We start from the raw sequence: 19,011 nt of genomic DNA, 5'->3' as shown, positions 1-19,011 counted from the left end.
GGAACATTCTACAAAGTACAGCACCATGATTGCAAGTGAAAAGCTCAGGCAAAATGTTTCGTATTTATTGTATTAAATATATTAAGTTTAGTTACTAGAGACATCTCATCGTAAGCGAATGTGAAAGCTGGTAACATTGCAGACTATCCTTTAATTATTATAACACCTTGTTGGGTGATCTATGTACTGTTCTTTACTGCCCATATATAGCTATAGTTACTAGGAACATCAAATTTGCTTCACACTAGAATTAACTCAGAACCTCCACTTCCGCAGAGAAGCCAGCTAACCACTATGATGTCCTTGCCATATATGGAATAATTGTGCACATACTTATTACACCAGTTATAAAATGCACGCTTGTGGAACTTAGTCAATGGCAGCTACATTACCTGCTACTGTTTATATACATATGTTCATTTAATGGGCATTCCTATAGTACATGTATACTTCTAAAGTACAATACCGTAGGTACTTTTTAGCATGTTCTTGTTTGCGACGAGAATCGTCTTGTGAATTGTCCTCTACGAAAAGGACGTTATCAAAAACGAAAGTTTTGACGCGTCCGTGACACCCGCTGCATCAAAAACTACCAAAATATGTATGCGTAGCCGTCGAAAACAAAAAGTCCGAAATACATAAACGTATGGGTGAAATTTATAAACAATAGACTTCGGCATAAATGACGTTTGGACCGCTTATTGTTAAACCGAAAACAGTCATTTATTATTATATATTATGTTATCATATTATTGATTATCAGTAGTAACGGTGATGTCCGACTTTTTGCCCTACAGCCCATGAGATCGGGTCGTTTGTTAGGATGACAAATGACATTGAAATTGACAACGCCCTGTGATTGGATGCCGAAGTCTATTGTTTATAAATTTCACCAAACGTATGTACAGTGTTAGCGTTTGTTGTTACTTTATGAGTAGCTTTATGTAATTTATTCTCAAACTTAGCCTCATGCGCGCCTTCGTGTGGCGCAAAAAGACTCGGCGATTCTTCTCGTATAAAGGGCTGCCTAGCTTACGTTATTGTTAACAGAAAAGAAAGGATTGGAGTCCAGGTGCAATAACATAAAATGGCTCAACCACCTCGTTTTCCTAGTGCTCCGATGAGGCCATTTGGAAATCAACAAAACTTTATGGTGAGTGTATGAGTGCTGAAGCACTTCGAGTATTAATAAGCTTTTGGCAGTGCCAAACAACAACGTAAATTACTGCTCAGTTTGCGCTTAATGCTAGTACGACTCTACAAAAATGCTGCCATTACTTGAGTGAGCGAGGAGCATCTGTTATAAAGCTTGACCTGACAAATGACCAGACACACGCAGATTACAAATATAGAAAAGCACAAAAGGAACTAGTTGATGCTATCACTGATAGGGTTTTAAAAATCAAAACCCTCTATATACATACATATATATCAAGTTGACAGCTGAAAATAAATATTTGGGCTTTTAAATACGTTAAATACTTTAAGAGGATAGAAAAGATGGAATGCAGGTATCTGAAATTTGTGAACAGCCTTAGTCTGTGTGTCGGTGTTGAAGAGACGTAAAAGAAAAAGTATATGCCAGAATAAGAAGTTGCATTGTAAAGTAGCCTAATGGTTTTTAGAGTTATTCAGAATACACCCAAAGCTCAGTCTACAAAGTTGCAAATGGAAAAGAAGGACCTATATAGTGAAACAATAAATTTAAGTTACCACTTACATCTTTGCCTCAAGTCTTTGAGTGTCACTATGTTGCCAAATTTAGTAGTCTATTTGCAGCTAAAAAGTTTCATTTTAGATGTTGTAGGTATATGAACAACTCATATATATAGCATAGCCTATATAATCAAAGAGGAAAAAGAAGGCGATGACCAAAATATTATATAAGCAAGTATTTATAAAAAAAAGGAGAGGTGAATGAAAAGATTAATTTATTTTGTTTTTAATCTGACTGCTCAATACCTTCAGTTGTCAAGGAGAGGGTGCAAACAAAACTCATAATTTGTGTTTGTGGGTCACTCTCTATCAGACAGGTCTAAAAGAAATAGAGTAAAGAGTGAAAATATCTTGAGATAATTTAGAATAAAAAAATACCCTATATGATATCCTTATTGGTCCCCTTTTGTACACGCAATTCATTTTATTGTCATGGTTTTGTATGACAAAATTGAACACAAGCTGAAGATTGGCAAAACCATACAAACTAAGCAAATAGAGAGTCTAGATACATTCATAATAACAAAATGTTTTGCCCTCTCAGGTTTTGTTTCAAGTACCACGGTTCTGACTTTTCTTCTAGAACATATTAAGCATGGAAGTTATTCCACCATTTTATATTTAGGAGCTGTATCAGCTCTGCTATATATATATAAATCACATGTAAGTCACAGTTTTTCACATAAAGCTAGTTGGAAATCAATGTCTTGACTGTCTGTATTAGATCACCTAATAGTGTCTTATCTACTTCAAGCACTGTGAACTGTCTAAACAGTAGTAATAAAAGTTAATGGAGTTTATAGCTTATGAAGTCTCTAAATTTTTTGCTCCTGATTCTGTAATGAAACTGACACTGTTCCCCTACCACTTTGTGTACTGATTGTAATATGCCTCTTATTTCATTGTGAGATAGCTTCTCTTTATCAATGTATTGTTGTGTCTGTTTATTACAGGGGACACCCGGTGCTCCTGCACCACAGAGACCCGTGTTTAGCAGTGCGGGCCAGATGTCAGGCGTACCTATGGGAGGTCAACAACCAATGCGATATTCCTCTATGCCTATGAATGCACTTCCTGGTAAGGCGATATATGTTTATGGATATAACATGTTCCTCCATATTGTGCTTTGGTGGCTGGTTATACTGCACGGAATGATATCGCACACTTCTAAAGGTAAAATATGCACCTGAGAAGTTGAAATGCAGCTTATTCATAGTTTCATTGATTTTTAACGATATTCTGTACATTTAGCAAATATTTTTATGTTGTATTCAGGAGTATCTCTTGTGTCTGCAATAAGTATTTTCATAAATAAAGCTCGTCATTAAATACCGGGAAAGCTGCCAATATCTCTACAAAGCTTCTCATGCGCCTGTTGAAACCTTTATTTGCTTATGGAGGGTTTCACATTCATATGATTGCTTTGCATGGTTACTTCTCGCTAAAATGATATGTTTATGCTGTTACTCTACAATGTTACTTCAGTACAGAGAGTCTGTTTTATAGCGGGTAAATCAAAAGACAAGGTAGATAAGGTGAAAGGTAAGATGAAATGCATGTTGTGATCCCACCTCTAGCTGTTAGAAGTAAGGCAAAGCATGCCATGTAGTGAGTTATGTGCACTTGGAAGGACTGGTCTACATTGTTAGATCATTCCTTGAAGTTATACTTTCAACTCGCTGCAAAATCTCTGTTAAATGTTCAAAATTCAGCCTAACAGATTTGTTCTTGTGTAAAGACGGACAAAGCTTTATATATTTAATAATACCCTTAGATATGATATATGATACAGAAGAGGACACGTTGAGGATTCCTCTGTTCCATATATTGACCACATTTGTAGTTCTCAGAAAGCCATTGCTTGAGTTTTCTCAGAATACGTGCAACAAAAATTGTGGGGCCCCAGGCTTGCTGCGTTAGGCATGTCTGTATGCCTGGCAGTAAGACTATTTCTTTTTTTGACAATCTTCTCTTTCACCTAAATGCTCTTTCGTTTCTTTTGCTTATAACATACAGATTTTTTTTCACAATTTTGATATTTTATGAAAAATAAATAGTTAGTGACTGAAGTTTGTCCTTTAAATGCGTAACAGCAAACTTTTCATGATACTCATAAAACTTAACATCGAACTTTGTCCACACCTAAACTATGAATCACAGGCAAAAAGGAGAAGGAAAAAGACAAAGAGGGTGGAACGAGTAAGTCGTCTGTCTGGACTCGCTTGTTGTGAACCTCTTTTGTTTACCATCTCATCATTTACCCTCATTTTGTGTGGAGGTGTGAGTGTAAGGTTGCTTGGTATCCATCCTACGCTAGAGTCTTCAAGTTTTGTACCGTATCGCCTTTTTAACACATAAACAATGCAAATTACAACTCGGGATTTATGAGGTGTAAGTACAGCTCCAAACTATCTACAAATGTTCTCTTCTCACTCACCTATCCCATATCTAACACAGTGTTGTACTGTACTCGTGTTGACAGCCTGCTCAACTCGCAGGATCTGTGTAGCATGTTTACTCACTGCATGGTGTATTTGGTTTTTTCTATCTTGTCTCGTTTCCCTTCATTAGGCCATGCTTATGTGTATCTAATCCAGTCAGCTGTACTCAGCCTAGCCTATTAGTATTGCTATTACTATTGGTAGTAACTATGGTTTTTGGAAATAGAAATAATGCTGAACCTGCGATGCAATAATGCATTTACAATACACGCCATAAACTACTATATCTACAGTTTATGGTTGCAACTACGGTACAATGATTTTGATTCAGAAAGGTAGCTACTGTTTAATTACCAAGGTCTTTAAATTACCATTTCGTTGTCTGTCTGAAGTTAGAATTTGTAATTATAGGCGGTCGACCTGGGGTTCCTACAGCTCTACAAAATGCGCTGGAAACACGGAAGAGACCTCAGGTGGATCGTATGAATCACCCTAACCGAAAGTATGTACTTAGTCTAACATATTCAGAACATGACAGTTCAATGACCTTTGACTTGTTTTTAACATTTGGAAGCCTGAGCCCAAGATAATTTGGCAAATTGTTTTCTAACCTGATACTGCGCCCGCGTAGTTTTGCTTTGTTTTTCGTGCATCTGGTTTACTTTGGGTTACGAAATTTTGGTCGCTTTGTACATAATATGTTTTGAGTATAATTCCCAAGTTTCAAGACGATTGGACTATTGATTCTTGAGATGTCAGCACTTCAAACAGACCTAGAAATCAAAAATGGCTGCTGACGGAAAATTGGTTTCTAATGACATGCTTATTGAAAATCTTGGTAATGAAGAATCGTGAATAAACGAAGCTAACAAGCTTCTCCTCAGCGACAAGAGCTTTACACTAAAACCATTTAGCCTTCTAATCCATAACAATATGCAGACTTTATCAGACTCTATTGTAGCCCAACCATTATGATCTTTCAGTTACTTTTAAAACACCACCTTTTTTTAAAGTGTGTGAAAATAATTATTCACTCTATTTTATTTGTTTCTTTTATTGAATTGTCCAAGTGCAAAGTTTCAAATGCTATTCAGTTCAAAAGGTATTGTGTTAGTCTAAATGTAAATCCTCTCATAGTCGATGGAAAGTTGTTTATACAGTCTAGGATCAGGGGGTCTGCTTTTACTGTTGATACAAGACTGGGCTTCAGAGTGTTAGGCGTAAAATGGCAAGGATTACAGTTGTGATGATATTGACTGCGCTTGTAAGCTTTGACAATACCTTTCGTAGGAGTCGTTCTTCCTTCTAAGAAATAATTGCAGAAAAGTTTCCATACAGTCAGAGAAGTTTTAGGTAGCCAAAGTTAATCGACTCCAGTTGGTTATGATGCTGAAACCAAAGTACATATGGGTAATGATAAACTGCCTAAATAATAATAAATCGAATAATAACTTAAAAAATCGCTTAAATAATAATTTAATAATAACTTAAATAATTACTTAAATATTAATTAATAAACTGCGTAAAACATTTTATATCTGTAATAATTTTCATTTGTTCATTGATTTTGTTTTGAGCTTGTATTTATATAAAGGGTTAGCATGTTTTTAAGTATTTCATTTAAATTCACATATCAAATTAATATTATTACAGCAAACTCATACAATTGGCTGTTTCGTTAGAAATTACCATCAGTTTTTAATGCAAGCCGAATATTATTCGACTCGTTTAAAATCTTCTAAGGATTCCTTATAGAATCGATTCTTCAAAGGGTAAATTCTTTCGAAAAGCCTCTATTTGAGGAATTCAATTTTTTAAGTTTTACTCAGGCCATGCATCGGAGAACCCTATGAAAAATCCATTTTTGAAGCATTAAAAATTAGTAATTGTTCATAACTTTTTTCCTGTATAGTAACTGAAAATGCCAACGCTGGTCTCTCTCGCAGCAAGAAGAAACCAAAGATTGCTGACAAGATACTTTCTCAGAAGGTAAGGCAGTTGGTGCCAGAATCTCAGGCTTACATGGATCTTCTAGCCTTTGAAAGGAAGCTGGATGCAACGATAGCGCGGAAGAGACTTGACATGCAGGAGGCCTTGAAACGACCCATGAAGGTAGCGAATAACTATGAATTTTATTTATTTTTGGCCTTGTAGCAGATTGTTATACGTATAATTATTACAGCAACTTTCTGTAAGCTTGTGGTATGAGTGCTTTATGTTTCAATGATATAGCTCTAGCTTGTTACAGAGGTTTCTGACATTCTCTCCAAATACAAGTACATGTACATTAGCTTAAAGGTTGACTTGCAACAAAATTCACATTACAGTTATTTGGTATCAAAAGGTTCACCATGTCTTACTCTGCTGTGTTGTAGGTGCAAAATATGTGGAAATGTGATTACAAACTCTTAAAAGCTCAAAAAAAGAAGCCGCCGTAGATCGGAATCAGTTTATTTCTTTGACATAGTCATTACATTTGGTTATTGTTTTGTCACGTGATGTTCTCACGTGAATTGCAAGGCTAATAAAAGGCTCAATATAAAACTTCTCATAGCACTAGTTTATGACCAACACTTCGGGTTTTACCGAAGACCCCGTATCAAATATAGATGCTCTCTACTTTACAGTTTTTTTTTGGCTTGGTCTAATCGTCTAGTCGTAATCTGATCATGTGACCCATACTTCGTGATTTATTTCTGCAGCATTTTTCAATTATCACAGGTGACCAACAGGCTCGTCATGTTTATCAGACAATGATATGTACTCTTTCGAGCTAAGGTTGGAAATTCAAACGAATTTTTACGGTAGGTTATAGGATATCAGTGCTGAAAGTGACAGCATTACAATGACGATAAAATTGACGCGTAAGAACAATAGACATGGTTTTATTGAATGCATGAAGTATATTTGTGAAAATATTTCGACGAATGAGGTTGCATGAAAATATAAACAGAAGCCATCTTGTACAACTACGTCCCATTTGAGCCGTTTTGGAAAGAGATTCTAAACTACGGCGGTCTCGTGTGGCTGCGATTAACTGTTCGTTTTTGGGTAAGGCCGTTTTTGGCAGGATTGTGACGCGCGGGACATTTGAACGCTTCCTCGCATACTTCTCAGCTCAGATATAAAATTCTGGTGTCATTTATACGGTTTTAGAAAGCACTTGACATCAACTATCACAGAATGAAATTTCATCTTTGTCATGCAACGCATTAACAAATTATGAACCATTAAAGCTGGTGTGACGCGCGGGACCATAATTTGACATGAAAAACTACATTTTGATCAATTGAAAAAATCTTCTGAAATTTTGGACTCATAGCATTATTATTTGACGAGCTCAAAGCTCTATTGTCCTTCTATTAAAAATACATATCATTTTGTTTCCAGGACAAAGTTTAGTGATTCTGTGAGGTTTGAAAGAGGACAACTACCTGTGACGCGCGGGACTGTGACGCGCGGGACGAAAATAGCATAATGAAAAATAAAGCATTTTTCTATGTTTTGTAGTTGTTAGGCCACAAATTGTTATGAGTTGTAGTTGTAACATTGCATATATATACTTGTGCTAAACCAACCAATAATTTAAAATTAATATATATTGTATTTATTTTATTTAAACATAAAACACATATAACTTAAAGATTGTCAGACTTTCATGCAGTAAACCATTTTTTCTTAAAAACATATTCTGCCATTATTATTGTCTCATTTCCTAGTACAAAGTATCTCCGGGACCTGGTAGTTGCTGCTGGTACAATAACTGGAAATACTTTCGGAAGAAAATTCCTGTGGGTGGTTCTTATGTCGTCAGGGTTTGTCGGTGCATGTACTTTATAATGTAGCTACCTTCATCAGCTTTCCCTGTGAGAATTTCTCCAATGCTGACTTCAGAGTCATAGGCCACTGCGACCAGCATTTGTGGTGAGAACTGAGTCAGTGTTTGTGAAGTATCTCCAATGGTTGATTTTGATTAGGTTCGCTGCTCGGTGTGGATGGAACTGGCTGATAAGTGTAAGAACACCATTCTATCAGAGTAACATCACCATCTTCTTTAATTGCTATGTGATGGCAAGATCGAATGCCATGAATTGGAAGTGCAGTGGACCAGCGTTCTTTGCAGATCCTTGCTGTTTTAGTGATTATATTTTCTGAGATGTATAGAATCTTCTTGGTTTCACTGATTTGGAAGTTATTATTGTTGCAGCTTCTGCAAATGACTTTGCCGAGTTTACGACATACCATCCTTAATATACTGCCATTAAAACCTGTTGTTTGATGCTTCCCCCAACACCATCTACTGCCCCTTTGCCATGCGATGTCTCGAAAACTCCAGTCAGCTGGCATACCCATTTCTTCCCTATGGCCAATCAAGTTCTGAACTGTGAACCGATTTTTGACTTGCGATGCGGATCCATCACTTAGATAATAAATATGTTGCAAGTTAATATTTTCTGTTTTCAGAAATTTAACAAGGTCTTTATTAAACGTGTAAACAGCATCCTTAGTGTGTTCTAGGCTATCACTAACTATTGCACAGCATTTGTGGGCTAGCATTCCATCCAGCTTATAATAAATCATGACAGTGAATACTGTCACCTCTATTGTGGTGTAGTAAGTGCTTTGATTTCGGTTGCTTGCTTACAGTTAAAGTTCTCACTGAAATCTTTGTGAATGATCACTGCACCATTTTTCAAATTCTGTTTGAGGTAAATGATTGATTTGTATTGACAGTTGGAAGTGTACATATGAAGGGAAAGCGATGTCAGTTGGTATTTCAGCAGCACAAGCAAGTCAGACGATGGCATCTGATCTTCGAGCTTGATTAGGAAGCCGTTTTCACCATCTCTCCACTGATAAAAATTCACATGTTCTTTATCGCTAACAACCAAACTATCGATTGAATCGGCGCCACAAGAGTCACATTCCCTCTTCACACACGATTCATTTTCCATGTTACACACAGTTCTTATTGGTAGCTGGTGGCCAGTAGTGGGCATTTCCAAAAAACGGACACTGGCCTGTCGCAGTCCCAGTAGAGCTAACTCCCAATTTTCGCAGTATTTGCAAGCACAGACAATTTGATCATGTCTAGAAACTGGCTTGCAATTTACTGGGCCCAACTCTTTAAATTTACTAGGACTCACCTTGACATCTGGATATTCCTCATTGAAAATCTCAAAGATGTCACTCAACGTGTAGTTCAGCAGGTGTTTCCGAAGCTTTCCGTCGCTTTTGGACAGTTCAGAAAAAAAGTTTTACGGTATCTATAAAGGAAACCTACTTTCTCTACTGACTGAAAATTCAATACATGAGTGAAAGAGAATTTTTGTAACCATATTTTAAAAATACACATTTGGTTCAAAGATTACGTCGTGATTTGCACACTAGGTGTGTTTATGAGAAGAGTAGGCTAATATTGACAAGCTCCATATTCTAGGTTACAAAACATAAAATCATTTTAATTCATTATTTTTCTCAAAGAAACTGGCTTTATAGACTTGGAATATCTAGCATTACTTTCACATGCCAGGGTATCAAAGAGAACTCCCAAACAAAGGCAGACATCACCATATTATTAAAAATGTCCCGCGCGTCACAAATACCCCCATGTACCTATAAAACAGAAACGTGCGGTATTTTCAGCGAATTGGCGAGTTTAGCTAAGCTATAACAGCCCAAAATCGAATTATACATAAGAATTTTTCATCTCAGATCGCTTACGAAGAACAGGTTGCAACTAAATGCACTAAAATTGTGACGCACGGAACAAACTGATCTTTGCTCACCTGAATTATAAAGAGAAATTTGCGTTTGCTCGGAAAAAACACCTGGGCTAGAAAACCCACTTTTGTATTGATTATAAAATGGAAGCAAAACTTATTTCAAAATGAATTGCAAAGTTTGAGAGGATATGATCAATTGTCCCGCGCGTCACACACCATACAGGAAAAACCTACTTGCATGCCCAGTATCTTCATGAGAGAAGATTTTATTATGAAAACTTTTGTGTTTCCACATGTCTGAACATGTTTGCTTGCTAATTAGCTGGAAATTATGGTTGCAAGAAGCGGAAAAAAAATTGCCTTTGTGTGTGACACCATGCTTGGCCTTGCCCTTTTAGCTTTTAAAAGCTTGTAATCACATTTCCACATATTTTGCACCTACAACACAGCAGAGTAAGCCATGGTAAATCTTTTGATACCAAATAACTGTAATGTGAATTTTGTTGCAAGTCAACCTTTATTTAATTAAGGAATTAGCTCAGTGCTATCATTAGTCAGCTTGTCTACAGTACACTTCCTCTTTTCCTCTCCTATCACTCACCCACATATATCCAACATACATGTACCACCAAATCATATGAGCCTGTAGGAGAAATTCTCTGCTGAGTGCTTTGGATAATCCATCAGGCCTGTTGATGGTTTAGGCACTTTGGTCTCACAAGATTAGGTTTGCGGTTTTATCTATAACTTATGAATCTTTTTGCACAATTGCCAGATATTTGAATATCTGTGTATGTATCAAATAACCTATGTGGTGGTACACTTGTATCTTATACTGGCTGTTTGTTTGCTTCTTCGTCAGTGCATACAAGCAGTTGAATTGCTGTAGAACTCATCTAATTCTGCTCGTACACTGTATGAAGGCAAATAAAACAACTACTAAAGTGTATCTTATTTTAATATAAATACCAATTTTAATGTTTTGCTCCTAAAGATTTCTTGCAATTGTAAAAATACTGCACCGAGTGATGTTTGAACACAAAACAGTCCTTGCAGCTCTCATTAGGTTGGTTTATAGCAAACGGATCAATCAATCCATGGGAACATTTTTATATTCCTTTTTATACCTTTTTATATTTGCTTACAAATGTGCTTTATATAGCTTAGTTGCAGTGCTTATTAGTTGTAAAAAGTAAAGTAATTCTACTTGGTAATCAAACCTGCTGCTGGAGATTACTTCCCCTCAAGTGATGTGAACCCTGACATTTTAATAAAATACATGCTCTGGTGTTGCTTTCTTACTTCTTCTTGTACAGTATTAGTACTGCCCTTCGTTTAATGTAATAAAAGTACTGCCTTTCACCTTATGTACTAACAGTATGTACTGCCTTTCACCTTGTGTAGTAACAGTACAAACTTTCACCTTGTGTAGTAGCAGTACTGCCTTTCACCTTGTGTACTAGCAGTACTGCCTTTCACCTTGTGTAGTAACAGTACTACCTCTCACCTTGTGTAGTAACAGTACTACCTTTCACCTTGTGTAGTAACAGTACTGCCTTTCACCTTGTGTACTAGCAGTACTGCCTTTCACCTTGTGTACTAGCAGTACTGCCTTTCACCTTGTGTAGTAACAGTACTACCTCTCACCTTGTGTAGTAACAGTACTACCTTTCACCTTATGTAGTAACAGTACTGCCTTTCACCTTGTGTAGTAACAGTACTACCTTTCACCTTATGTAGTAACAGTACTGCCTTTCACCTTGTGTAGTAACAGTACTACCTTTCACCTTATGTAGTAACAGTACTGCCTTTCACCTTGTGTAGTAACAGTACTACCTTCCATCTAGTGTAGAAACTGTTCTAATCTGCACTTAGTGTAAGACCAATGCGGTTCTCCATAATTTTTTTTGCAAAATCTGAGGAATGGCCAATATTGATGTCATTCCATGCTTACTTGTTATCTGTAAACCAATTTCCAAATAAATCGGCCAGATGCTTTAGGATACAGTGTACAATGTTTTGGTTAATAGATTATGACAACATTCAAAGGACAGTTTATGAATTAGTATTCAGCAACCAACAATATTCTTCCGAACTAGTATACAAGATAAAGAACTTATCATTGAGTGCACCAAATATATCTCATCTCTTACTTTTTACCAGTTATGCCTACAGCATTTCTTTGTTTAGTATCATGTTAAGTCGTTTGTCATTGTTAGTTATATTGCTACTTCAATTGTGTATATTTTAGCAAAAGCGAAAGCTCAGAATCTTTATATCAAACACTTTCAACCCTGGTCGGCAGGATGCTGAGGGAGGGGAAGAGACAGGCCCTTGGTGGGAGCTGAGAGTGGAAGGCAGGCTGTTGGATGAGGTGACTGTCAAGCATTGTGTTTTATCTATATCATATACCGCTGCTTTAGTTAAAGGTTATCAGTGTCGAGAGGCCCCTTAACTATGCATCTCACCACCTTTGGTTGGCTCCACATTGTTTGTTATATTCATGATTTTAATTTGATTTAAACTAATATTTGATTAATCTAAGTACTTTGCGAAGAACGAACCAATTTAAGGTTCTGTAGGCTCGATAGGTGTTAAGTAAACAATTATTTTAAATTACTTGTAAGATAACAAAAATTTTATTCTGTATACATAAATGTATAGTGTGGACCAGCAGTGTAGTTCCTGGTTTTTCCATACAAATATGTCACGGTCTATCATTAATAATAGGCCCATTTACTTAAAGGCAGTTTGCATGGTAGTAATTATAGAGCTGCGAATTTTTTTTTTAATTTGAAACTATTAAAAGTCCCCTAGTGAAAAGCTAATATCCTGAAGCAGCATGGTGGATATGTGAAGAGTAGCCAGAACAGGTGTTAGTGATATTATACTGAATTTACATGCTTTTGGTTGTCGACATTAGATGTGAAGTTGCTATGAGTGTATCTGTTGCTCTCTAAATACTTTACTATATTCGGGTACATGTGATTCAGGTACACGTAATTCAGGTACACGTAATTCAGGTACACGTAATTCAGGTACACGTAATTCAGGTACACGTAATTCAAGTACACGTAATTCAGGTACACGTAATTCAGGTACACGTAGTTCAGGTACACGTAGTTCAGGTACACGTAATTTTGGTACACGTAATTCAGGTACACGTAATTCAGGTACACGTATTTCAGGTACACGTAATTCAGGTACAAGTAATTCAGGTACACGTAATTCAGGTACACGTAATTCAGGTACACGTAATTCAGGTACACGTAATTCAGGTACACGTAATTCAGGTACACGTAGTTCAGGTACACGTAATTCAGGTACACGTAATTCAGGTACACGTAATTCAGGTACACGTAATTTAGGTACATGTTTAAATTTAGGTAGATGTAATGTCTAGTAGCTGAGAAGACATTTCTTCACTGTTTCAATAAATGAAACTAATGGATCATAATTTAACACATTTAGTTGCCGTCTGACATCAGAATAGCCTGCTTTTATGTTCACTCACTAAAAATACATGTTATCAGGCTAAAAATTATTGTTGTCGGGCTAACTCTTAGAGCTGCGGGTTCGTAATTGTATCACTATTTGGAACTGAGTCCAGTAACTGTTCTTAGTATAAATGTCCTGCATTGTGCACATTGTAATTCTACCACTCGTATCCATTCAAGTATTATGTCATCTTGGTTGTACTTGAGATATTGAAAATAGCTTTGGCAGCGTAGTGCTTGCCACCGGTCAACTTAGCCAGGACTAAATAGAATCACTAGTTTATACAAATCAATAGAATGTTAATTTACATTACCAGCTGTTTGAAAGGAACAGCCAACATAGCACTATACTACATAAGGATAAGAACATCTACACATCTTATAGTAGAGTGCTTAATACTTGTCATATCTTTCACTCAAGGACAACTCTTTTAAACATCTCTCCTACAACCCATCTCCTTCTGCTGCTAGCTTTCCTATGCAAATTCCTTTTGTGTAGCAATGCATATCTTTTATATTGCAGCCCTTTACTAATCAAAACATTCCATGTAGTCGTAATCAAGCTGCTGTTCAATTCCTTCAACACAACCTTGTTACACTTGTCAACAGTTTCTTCTATTAGACCTTTTTTCTGCACCACACTCATTCCCATTCACCAACCCTTATTCTCACCACTGTCATCCACCACTGTCATCCACCACTGTCATCCACCACTGTCATCCACCACTGTCATCCATCACAGTCATCCACCACTATCATCCATCACAGTCATCCACCACTGTCATCCATCACAGTCATCCACCACAGTCATCCACCACTGTCATCCATCACAGTCATCTACCACTGTCATCCATCACAGTCATCCACCACTGTCATCCACCACTATCATCCACCACTGTCATCCACCACTTTCATTCGCTATTTTCATCCACCACTGTCATCCACCACTTTCACCCACCACTCACCCACCACTATGATCCACCACTATTATCCACCACTATTATCCACCACTATTATCCACCACTATTATCCACCACTATTATCCACCACTATGATTCGCCACTGTCATACTCTAATGTCATTCACCACTTAACCCACCATTGTCATCGACCACTGTCACCCACCACTATTATCCACCACTGTCATCCACCACTGTCATCCACCACTGTCATCCACCACTGTCATCCATCACAGTCATCCACCACTATCATCCATCACAGTCATCCACCACTGTCATCCATCACAGTCATCCACCACAGTCATCCACCACTGTCATCCATCACAGTCATCTACCACTGTCATCCATCACAGTCATCCACCACTGTCATCCACCACTATCATCCACCACTGTCATCCACCACTTTCATTCGCTATTTTCATCCACCACTGTCATCCACCACTTTCACCCACCACTCCCCCACCACTATGATCCACCACTATTATCCACCACTATTATCCACCACTATTATCCACCACTATTATCCACCACTATTATCCACCACTATGATTCGCCACTGTCATACTCTAATGTCATTCACCACTTAACCCACCATTGTCATCGACCACTGTCACCCACCACTATTATCCACCACTGTCATCCCCCACTGTCATTCACCACTTAACCCATCATTGTCATCGACCACTGTCACCCACCGCTGTCACCTACCACTGTCACCCACCGCTGTCACCTACCATCATTTCTTTATTCACACCTATTCGTTTACATTCCTCGTACTACGTTGCTAGGTGATAGGTTGCTATCTAACTGTATTTATAATTTTATATCATACATTCAGGTTATCTGACTATTTATTTCATCACCTATGCAGCTCCCATCCTTATTCAGTCTTATTGTAGAATGCTGAAGGCTCCAAACCAAAGCAAAAATTTTCAACATTCTTCAAGAGTCTAGTCATAGAGTTAGATAAAGAACTGTACGGACCTGACAATCATCTGGTTGAGGTAATGTTTTACATCGGATTCTCAGAGCTTAGCTACATGTGTTTATGAGGATTTATCTTCCCTTTCATAATCACTAGTATGTTATACAGGCATCATAATCTATGCATATCATAATTAAGAAATATGTTCGTTAGTGGCACAGAACACCCAAGACTAGTGAGACAGATGGGTTTCAAGTGAAGAGAGCCGGGGACCAGAATGTTAAATGTACTGTGCTTCTCATGCTAGACTATAATCCTCTCAAATACAAGCTGGATCCTCGGCTAGCACACGTCCTCGGAATTCACACCGAGTCTCGACCTCAGATCATTAATGCCCTCTGGCAGTACATCAAACAGCACAAGCTGCAGGATCCAACAGAACGGGAGTTTGTTAATTGTGACAGGTTTCTTGCTCAGGTTTGCATCAACTAGCACTCTCTCTTTATCGGTTGAAGTGGTTAAACTTCAACTTTGTTTGTCTCTCCATTCTGCAGTTACCTGCAGCTTTTTGGTCTGGCTTTACATTGTCGGTTTTTACAATTAATGTCTCGTTTCATTTAGATATTTGAAACCCCAAGATTGAAGTTTGCAGAGTTGCCTGCCCGGCTTCATAATCTCCTCATGCCTCCTGATCCAATAGTCATCAACCACACAATTGTGTATGTTATCTACACTGCACCTTTGCATCTTTAGCTAGACTTTTCAAGGAGTATGTGTTAGTGTAATGCAGGTTTGGTGGATGTCATCAGATGGCATGACACACACATTGAGCTGCTGTTGAACTGCTTCATGCATAGAGTAACCAGTCATCACCTAGCACTGTCTATAATGCTATAATGCATAGCTAATTCTGTATTGATGTCAAAACTATCTTGGGAGATGTTTTGGTGTGTCTATGGTTCCTGTTAAACACAGCTACACATAGTTTACCTTTCATTATACGCATGTCTTGAATTCAATTGTAGAGTAGAAGGGCCCGACGCTGCAAAAAAAGCTGCAGCTTATGATGTGGAGATTGAAGTCGATGATCCAAAAAAAGCTCAGATGAATGCATTCATGATGTCTCCGCAGAACCAGCAAGAAATTGCAGCTAATGATACGAAAATACATGACACAGTTGAACAGATTAACAACTTGAAGACCTCAAGGGAGTTCTATCTTAGCTTTGCTGATAATCCGCAGGAATTCATTACCAATTGGTTAATTTCACAGACCAGAGATCTCAAGGTGCTTGTTCACTCACTTTTATTTGCATACATATTTGGTTCCACCATGTTGCACAATAGTGTTCGCCATTAATAAAAGCTATTGTATTGTTGTTCTTGCGGGAACACGCTACAGCTTTACGTTATAGGAATTTCTACTTTTAATGAACAGTAAAATGCTTGTAAATTGCCTAATCTATTCCAAAATCGTCCCAAACTTACCCCTTCCGCCCTTCAAAAATGAACAAACAAAACCTAACTTTTTAATGTAATGACTGTACAGTGACTTTGGTATATTGGCTTGTATTGACAATTTTCCCCTTTTTGTTAACCCTTTCTCTTGGTTCAGGTTTCATGATGACAATAATTTATCGTCAGGTTAAGGGGAGCGAAAATCTTCATTGTCAATTTAAATCTATTTTTCTCAATTGTTTTAGACAGCGAGGTATATGATATGATGGAAAGAAAAAGATAAAAAATACTGTATATGTCTAAAATAAAGAAAAACAAGAGTATAGATTTACTATCGTGAGAGCGGTGTCTGTCTGTCCGGTTCTCCGAAGCCAGGGTTAGAGATTAAGATAAAATATTGATTTGAACGCCACTCTAATTCGTGACATTCAGAAATCAACACTAACATCTGTAGCACTCAACCGTCTTTAGTCTCTCTTTCACATCATGCACTAGACTCAGATTCTACTAGTACTAGTATATATAATAGAAATACCCCTATACATCCTATTCTCTCTTAAGTGTAGCAAGAAAGAAAACAATATTTTCAAGATTAATTATGGGACTCTCGATATTTAAATCGAATTTGAGAACTTGCACCGACATGACGCTTTACATTATATGGAATTTGTTTTGTTTAAATGAAGTAAACAGTTAACTATAATAGATAACTAAGTTTAGTTAACTAACTTAACTAAAGTTAAGTAAACAGTTAACTAAGTAATCAGTCACTAAATCACATGAATTAGTTACGTTTAGTGGAATTTACATAATAGGAATTTTACGTTACGTTATAGTAGTGTCTAATGTAATTATGAATTTCATCAAGAAGTGGAACCAAACTAGCTTTTAGTTTCGCTTATGTGAATTGTTGTGTACATGTTAGTCATATGTGATTCTGAAATAGGAGTTTCCGCTAAGTATATCAATCAGCGTTAGGAATCAATGATAAGTATATCAATTAGGAATTATGTTTTTTTTAAATTTTCTAATCAGTTAACGTTGCTCGAGCATGTCTCCAGTTTTTGGTGTTTCTATACAGACCATGACTGATGTTGTTGGTAACCCTGAGCAAGAGAGAAAGGCAGAGTTCTACTACAAACCTAGCATCCAAGAGGGTGTGTCCAGATATTTCTACAACAAGGTGCAGCAACGCAAAGCTGAGATTGATCATGCTCTAGGATTTAAACATTAGCTATCTTCATTTTTATTGTCTTTTTCCACACTATTCTATTGTCTGTAGTATAAATATCTACATTTGAGTTCTTTATTGGAGATAAACCATCGGTGTTACAGCATGTTTAGTATGTGTATAGTAAATATAATAATAATGTATATAATATAATCTGTTGTTTTCATTAACATAGAATGGTCTGTATGCTTTCAATAACCCAAGTTCATGATTAGAAGAGCTAACTAGGCGTGTGTATAGTGGGGACTGGCTACTATGAATGAGCAGCATGCTCTGCTGAGAAAATTGTATAAATATGATTTTTTATCGCTTTAGAGTTTAGGGCAATAATTTTAGACCTAGTTTGAAACTGTCTGTTGAAGAATTGATTCTTTATTCCTAAATAATATAGAATGCCAAGAAAACGTGCAAATGATGTAAGTTACTCGAGTTGTCTTCTCATCAATATTTTGAAAAGTGGTTCTCCAGCTGTAATTGCCGTGAACAAAACGACCTATCGGCAACAATCGCTAAGCAACGACTCATCTTTGTGGAAATTCCAGCGAAAAGTTTCCCATCGCTCAATTAAACTTCACGAAATTGGTAGCTTAAGTTATTTAAACAATGAACTAGACGTTGCACAATTATCCAGAATCAAAAATGTGAGACTTACAAAAATAAGGAAAACGGTAATAATTTAGGCTGTGACATAAATAGTATTTCAGCAGTTGCTGAGAGGCGTACAAAAACAAGGCTAGGTTTACTTCCAGATTTATAATACCGAGTTTGATGTTCAAATTTTTAAAATAATATTAATTTTAATGATTTGTAGTTTTGACAAGTTCATTCTGTTTTTCATTGGTAGTTTTAACCTTATTTCTTAATCACTCGTTAATCTAGTGGCAATAGTAGATGTCGGTAATTCACCATGTAGTAAAACCAGTTTTTGCAGCCAAGTTGAGTGGATGTTTTGATTCTCAAACAATAATACAAACATTTTTTTAACAAACGGTATGTGTTACGTGAAAAAAGCGCAAAATACATTTATTTACATACATCATACGGAATACTTTGGTTTACG

The 19,011-nt window shown here is 36.9% G+C and overlaps 1 protein-coding gene across 1 annotated transcript; it reads left to right on the top strand.

Annotated features, from left to right (window-relative positions):
- Positions 1 to 1,013: 1,013 nt before the first annotated feature.
- LOC137392071 (SWI/SNF-related matrix-associated actin-dependent regulator of chromatin subfamily D member 1-like) lies at positions 1,014 to 18,115 on the top strand. The gene is made up of 12 exons (XM_068078687.1): positions 1,014 to 1,153; positions 2,670 to 2,793; positions 3,223 to 3,258; positions 3,877 to 3,915; positions 4,569 to 4,659; positions 6,104 to 6,269; positions 12,135 to 12,257; positions 15,238 to 15,342; positions 15,477 to 15,740; positions 15,885 to 15,982; positions 16,289 to 16,550; positions 17,802 to 18,115. Exons 1-12 carry the CDS (start codon positions 1,088 to 1,090, stop codon positions 17,952 to 17,954), a joined length of 1,527 nt encoding a protein of 508 aa, XP_067934788.1. The 5' UTR covers positions 1,014 to 1,087; the 3' UTR covers positions 17,955 to 18,115.
- The last annotated feature ends 896 nt before the right edge of the window (positions 18,116 to 19,011 follow it).

Source organism: Watersipora subatra, chromosome 3 (genome assembly GCF_963576615.1).
Source record: "Watersipora subatra chromosome 3, tzWatSuba1.1, whole genome shotgun sequence".
In the NCBI taxonomy this organism is placed as follows: domain Eukaryota; kingdom Metazoa; phylum Bryozoa; class Gymnolaemata; order Cheilostomatida; family Watersiporidae; genus Watersipora; species Watersipora subatra.
The sequence above is the reverse complement of the archived record's forward strand: the minus strand, read 5'-3'. Positions and strand labels throughout refer to the sequence as shown.

Bases quoted from the DNA above. Each gene is read 5' to 3' on its own strand.
- LOC137392071 (XM_068078687.1), top strand. From the start codon at position 1,088: ATGGCTCAACCACCTCGTTTTCCTAGTGCTCCGATGAGGCCATTTGGA. The intron at 2,794-3,222 runs GTAAGGCGATAT...TCTGTTTTATAG, and splicing joins GCCTATGAATGCACTTCCTG to CGGGTAAATCAAAAGACAAG. The intron at 15,741-15,884 runs GTTTGCATCAAC...CGTTTCATTTAG, and splicing joins GTGACAGGTTTCTTGCTCAG to ATATTTGAAACCCCAAGATT.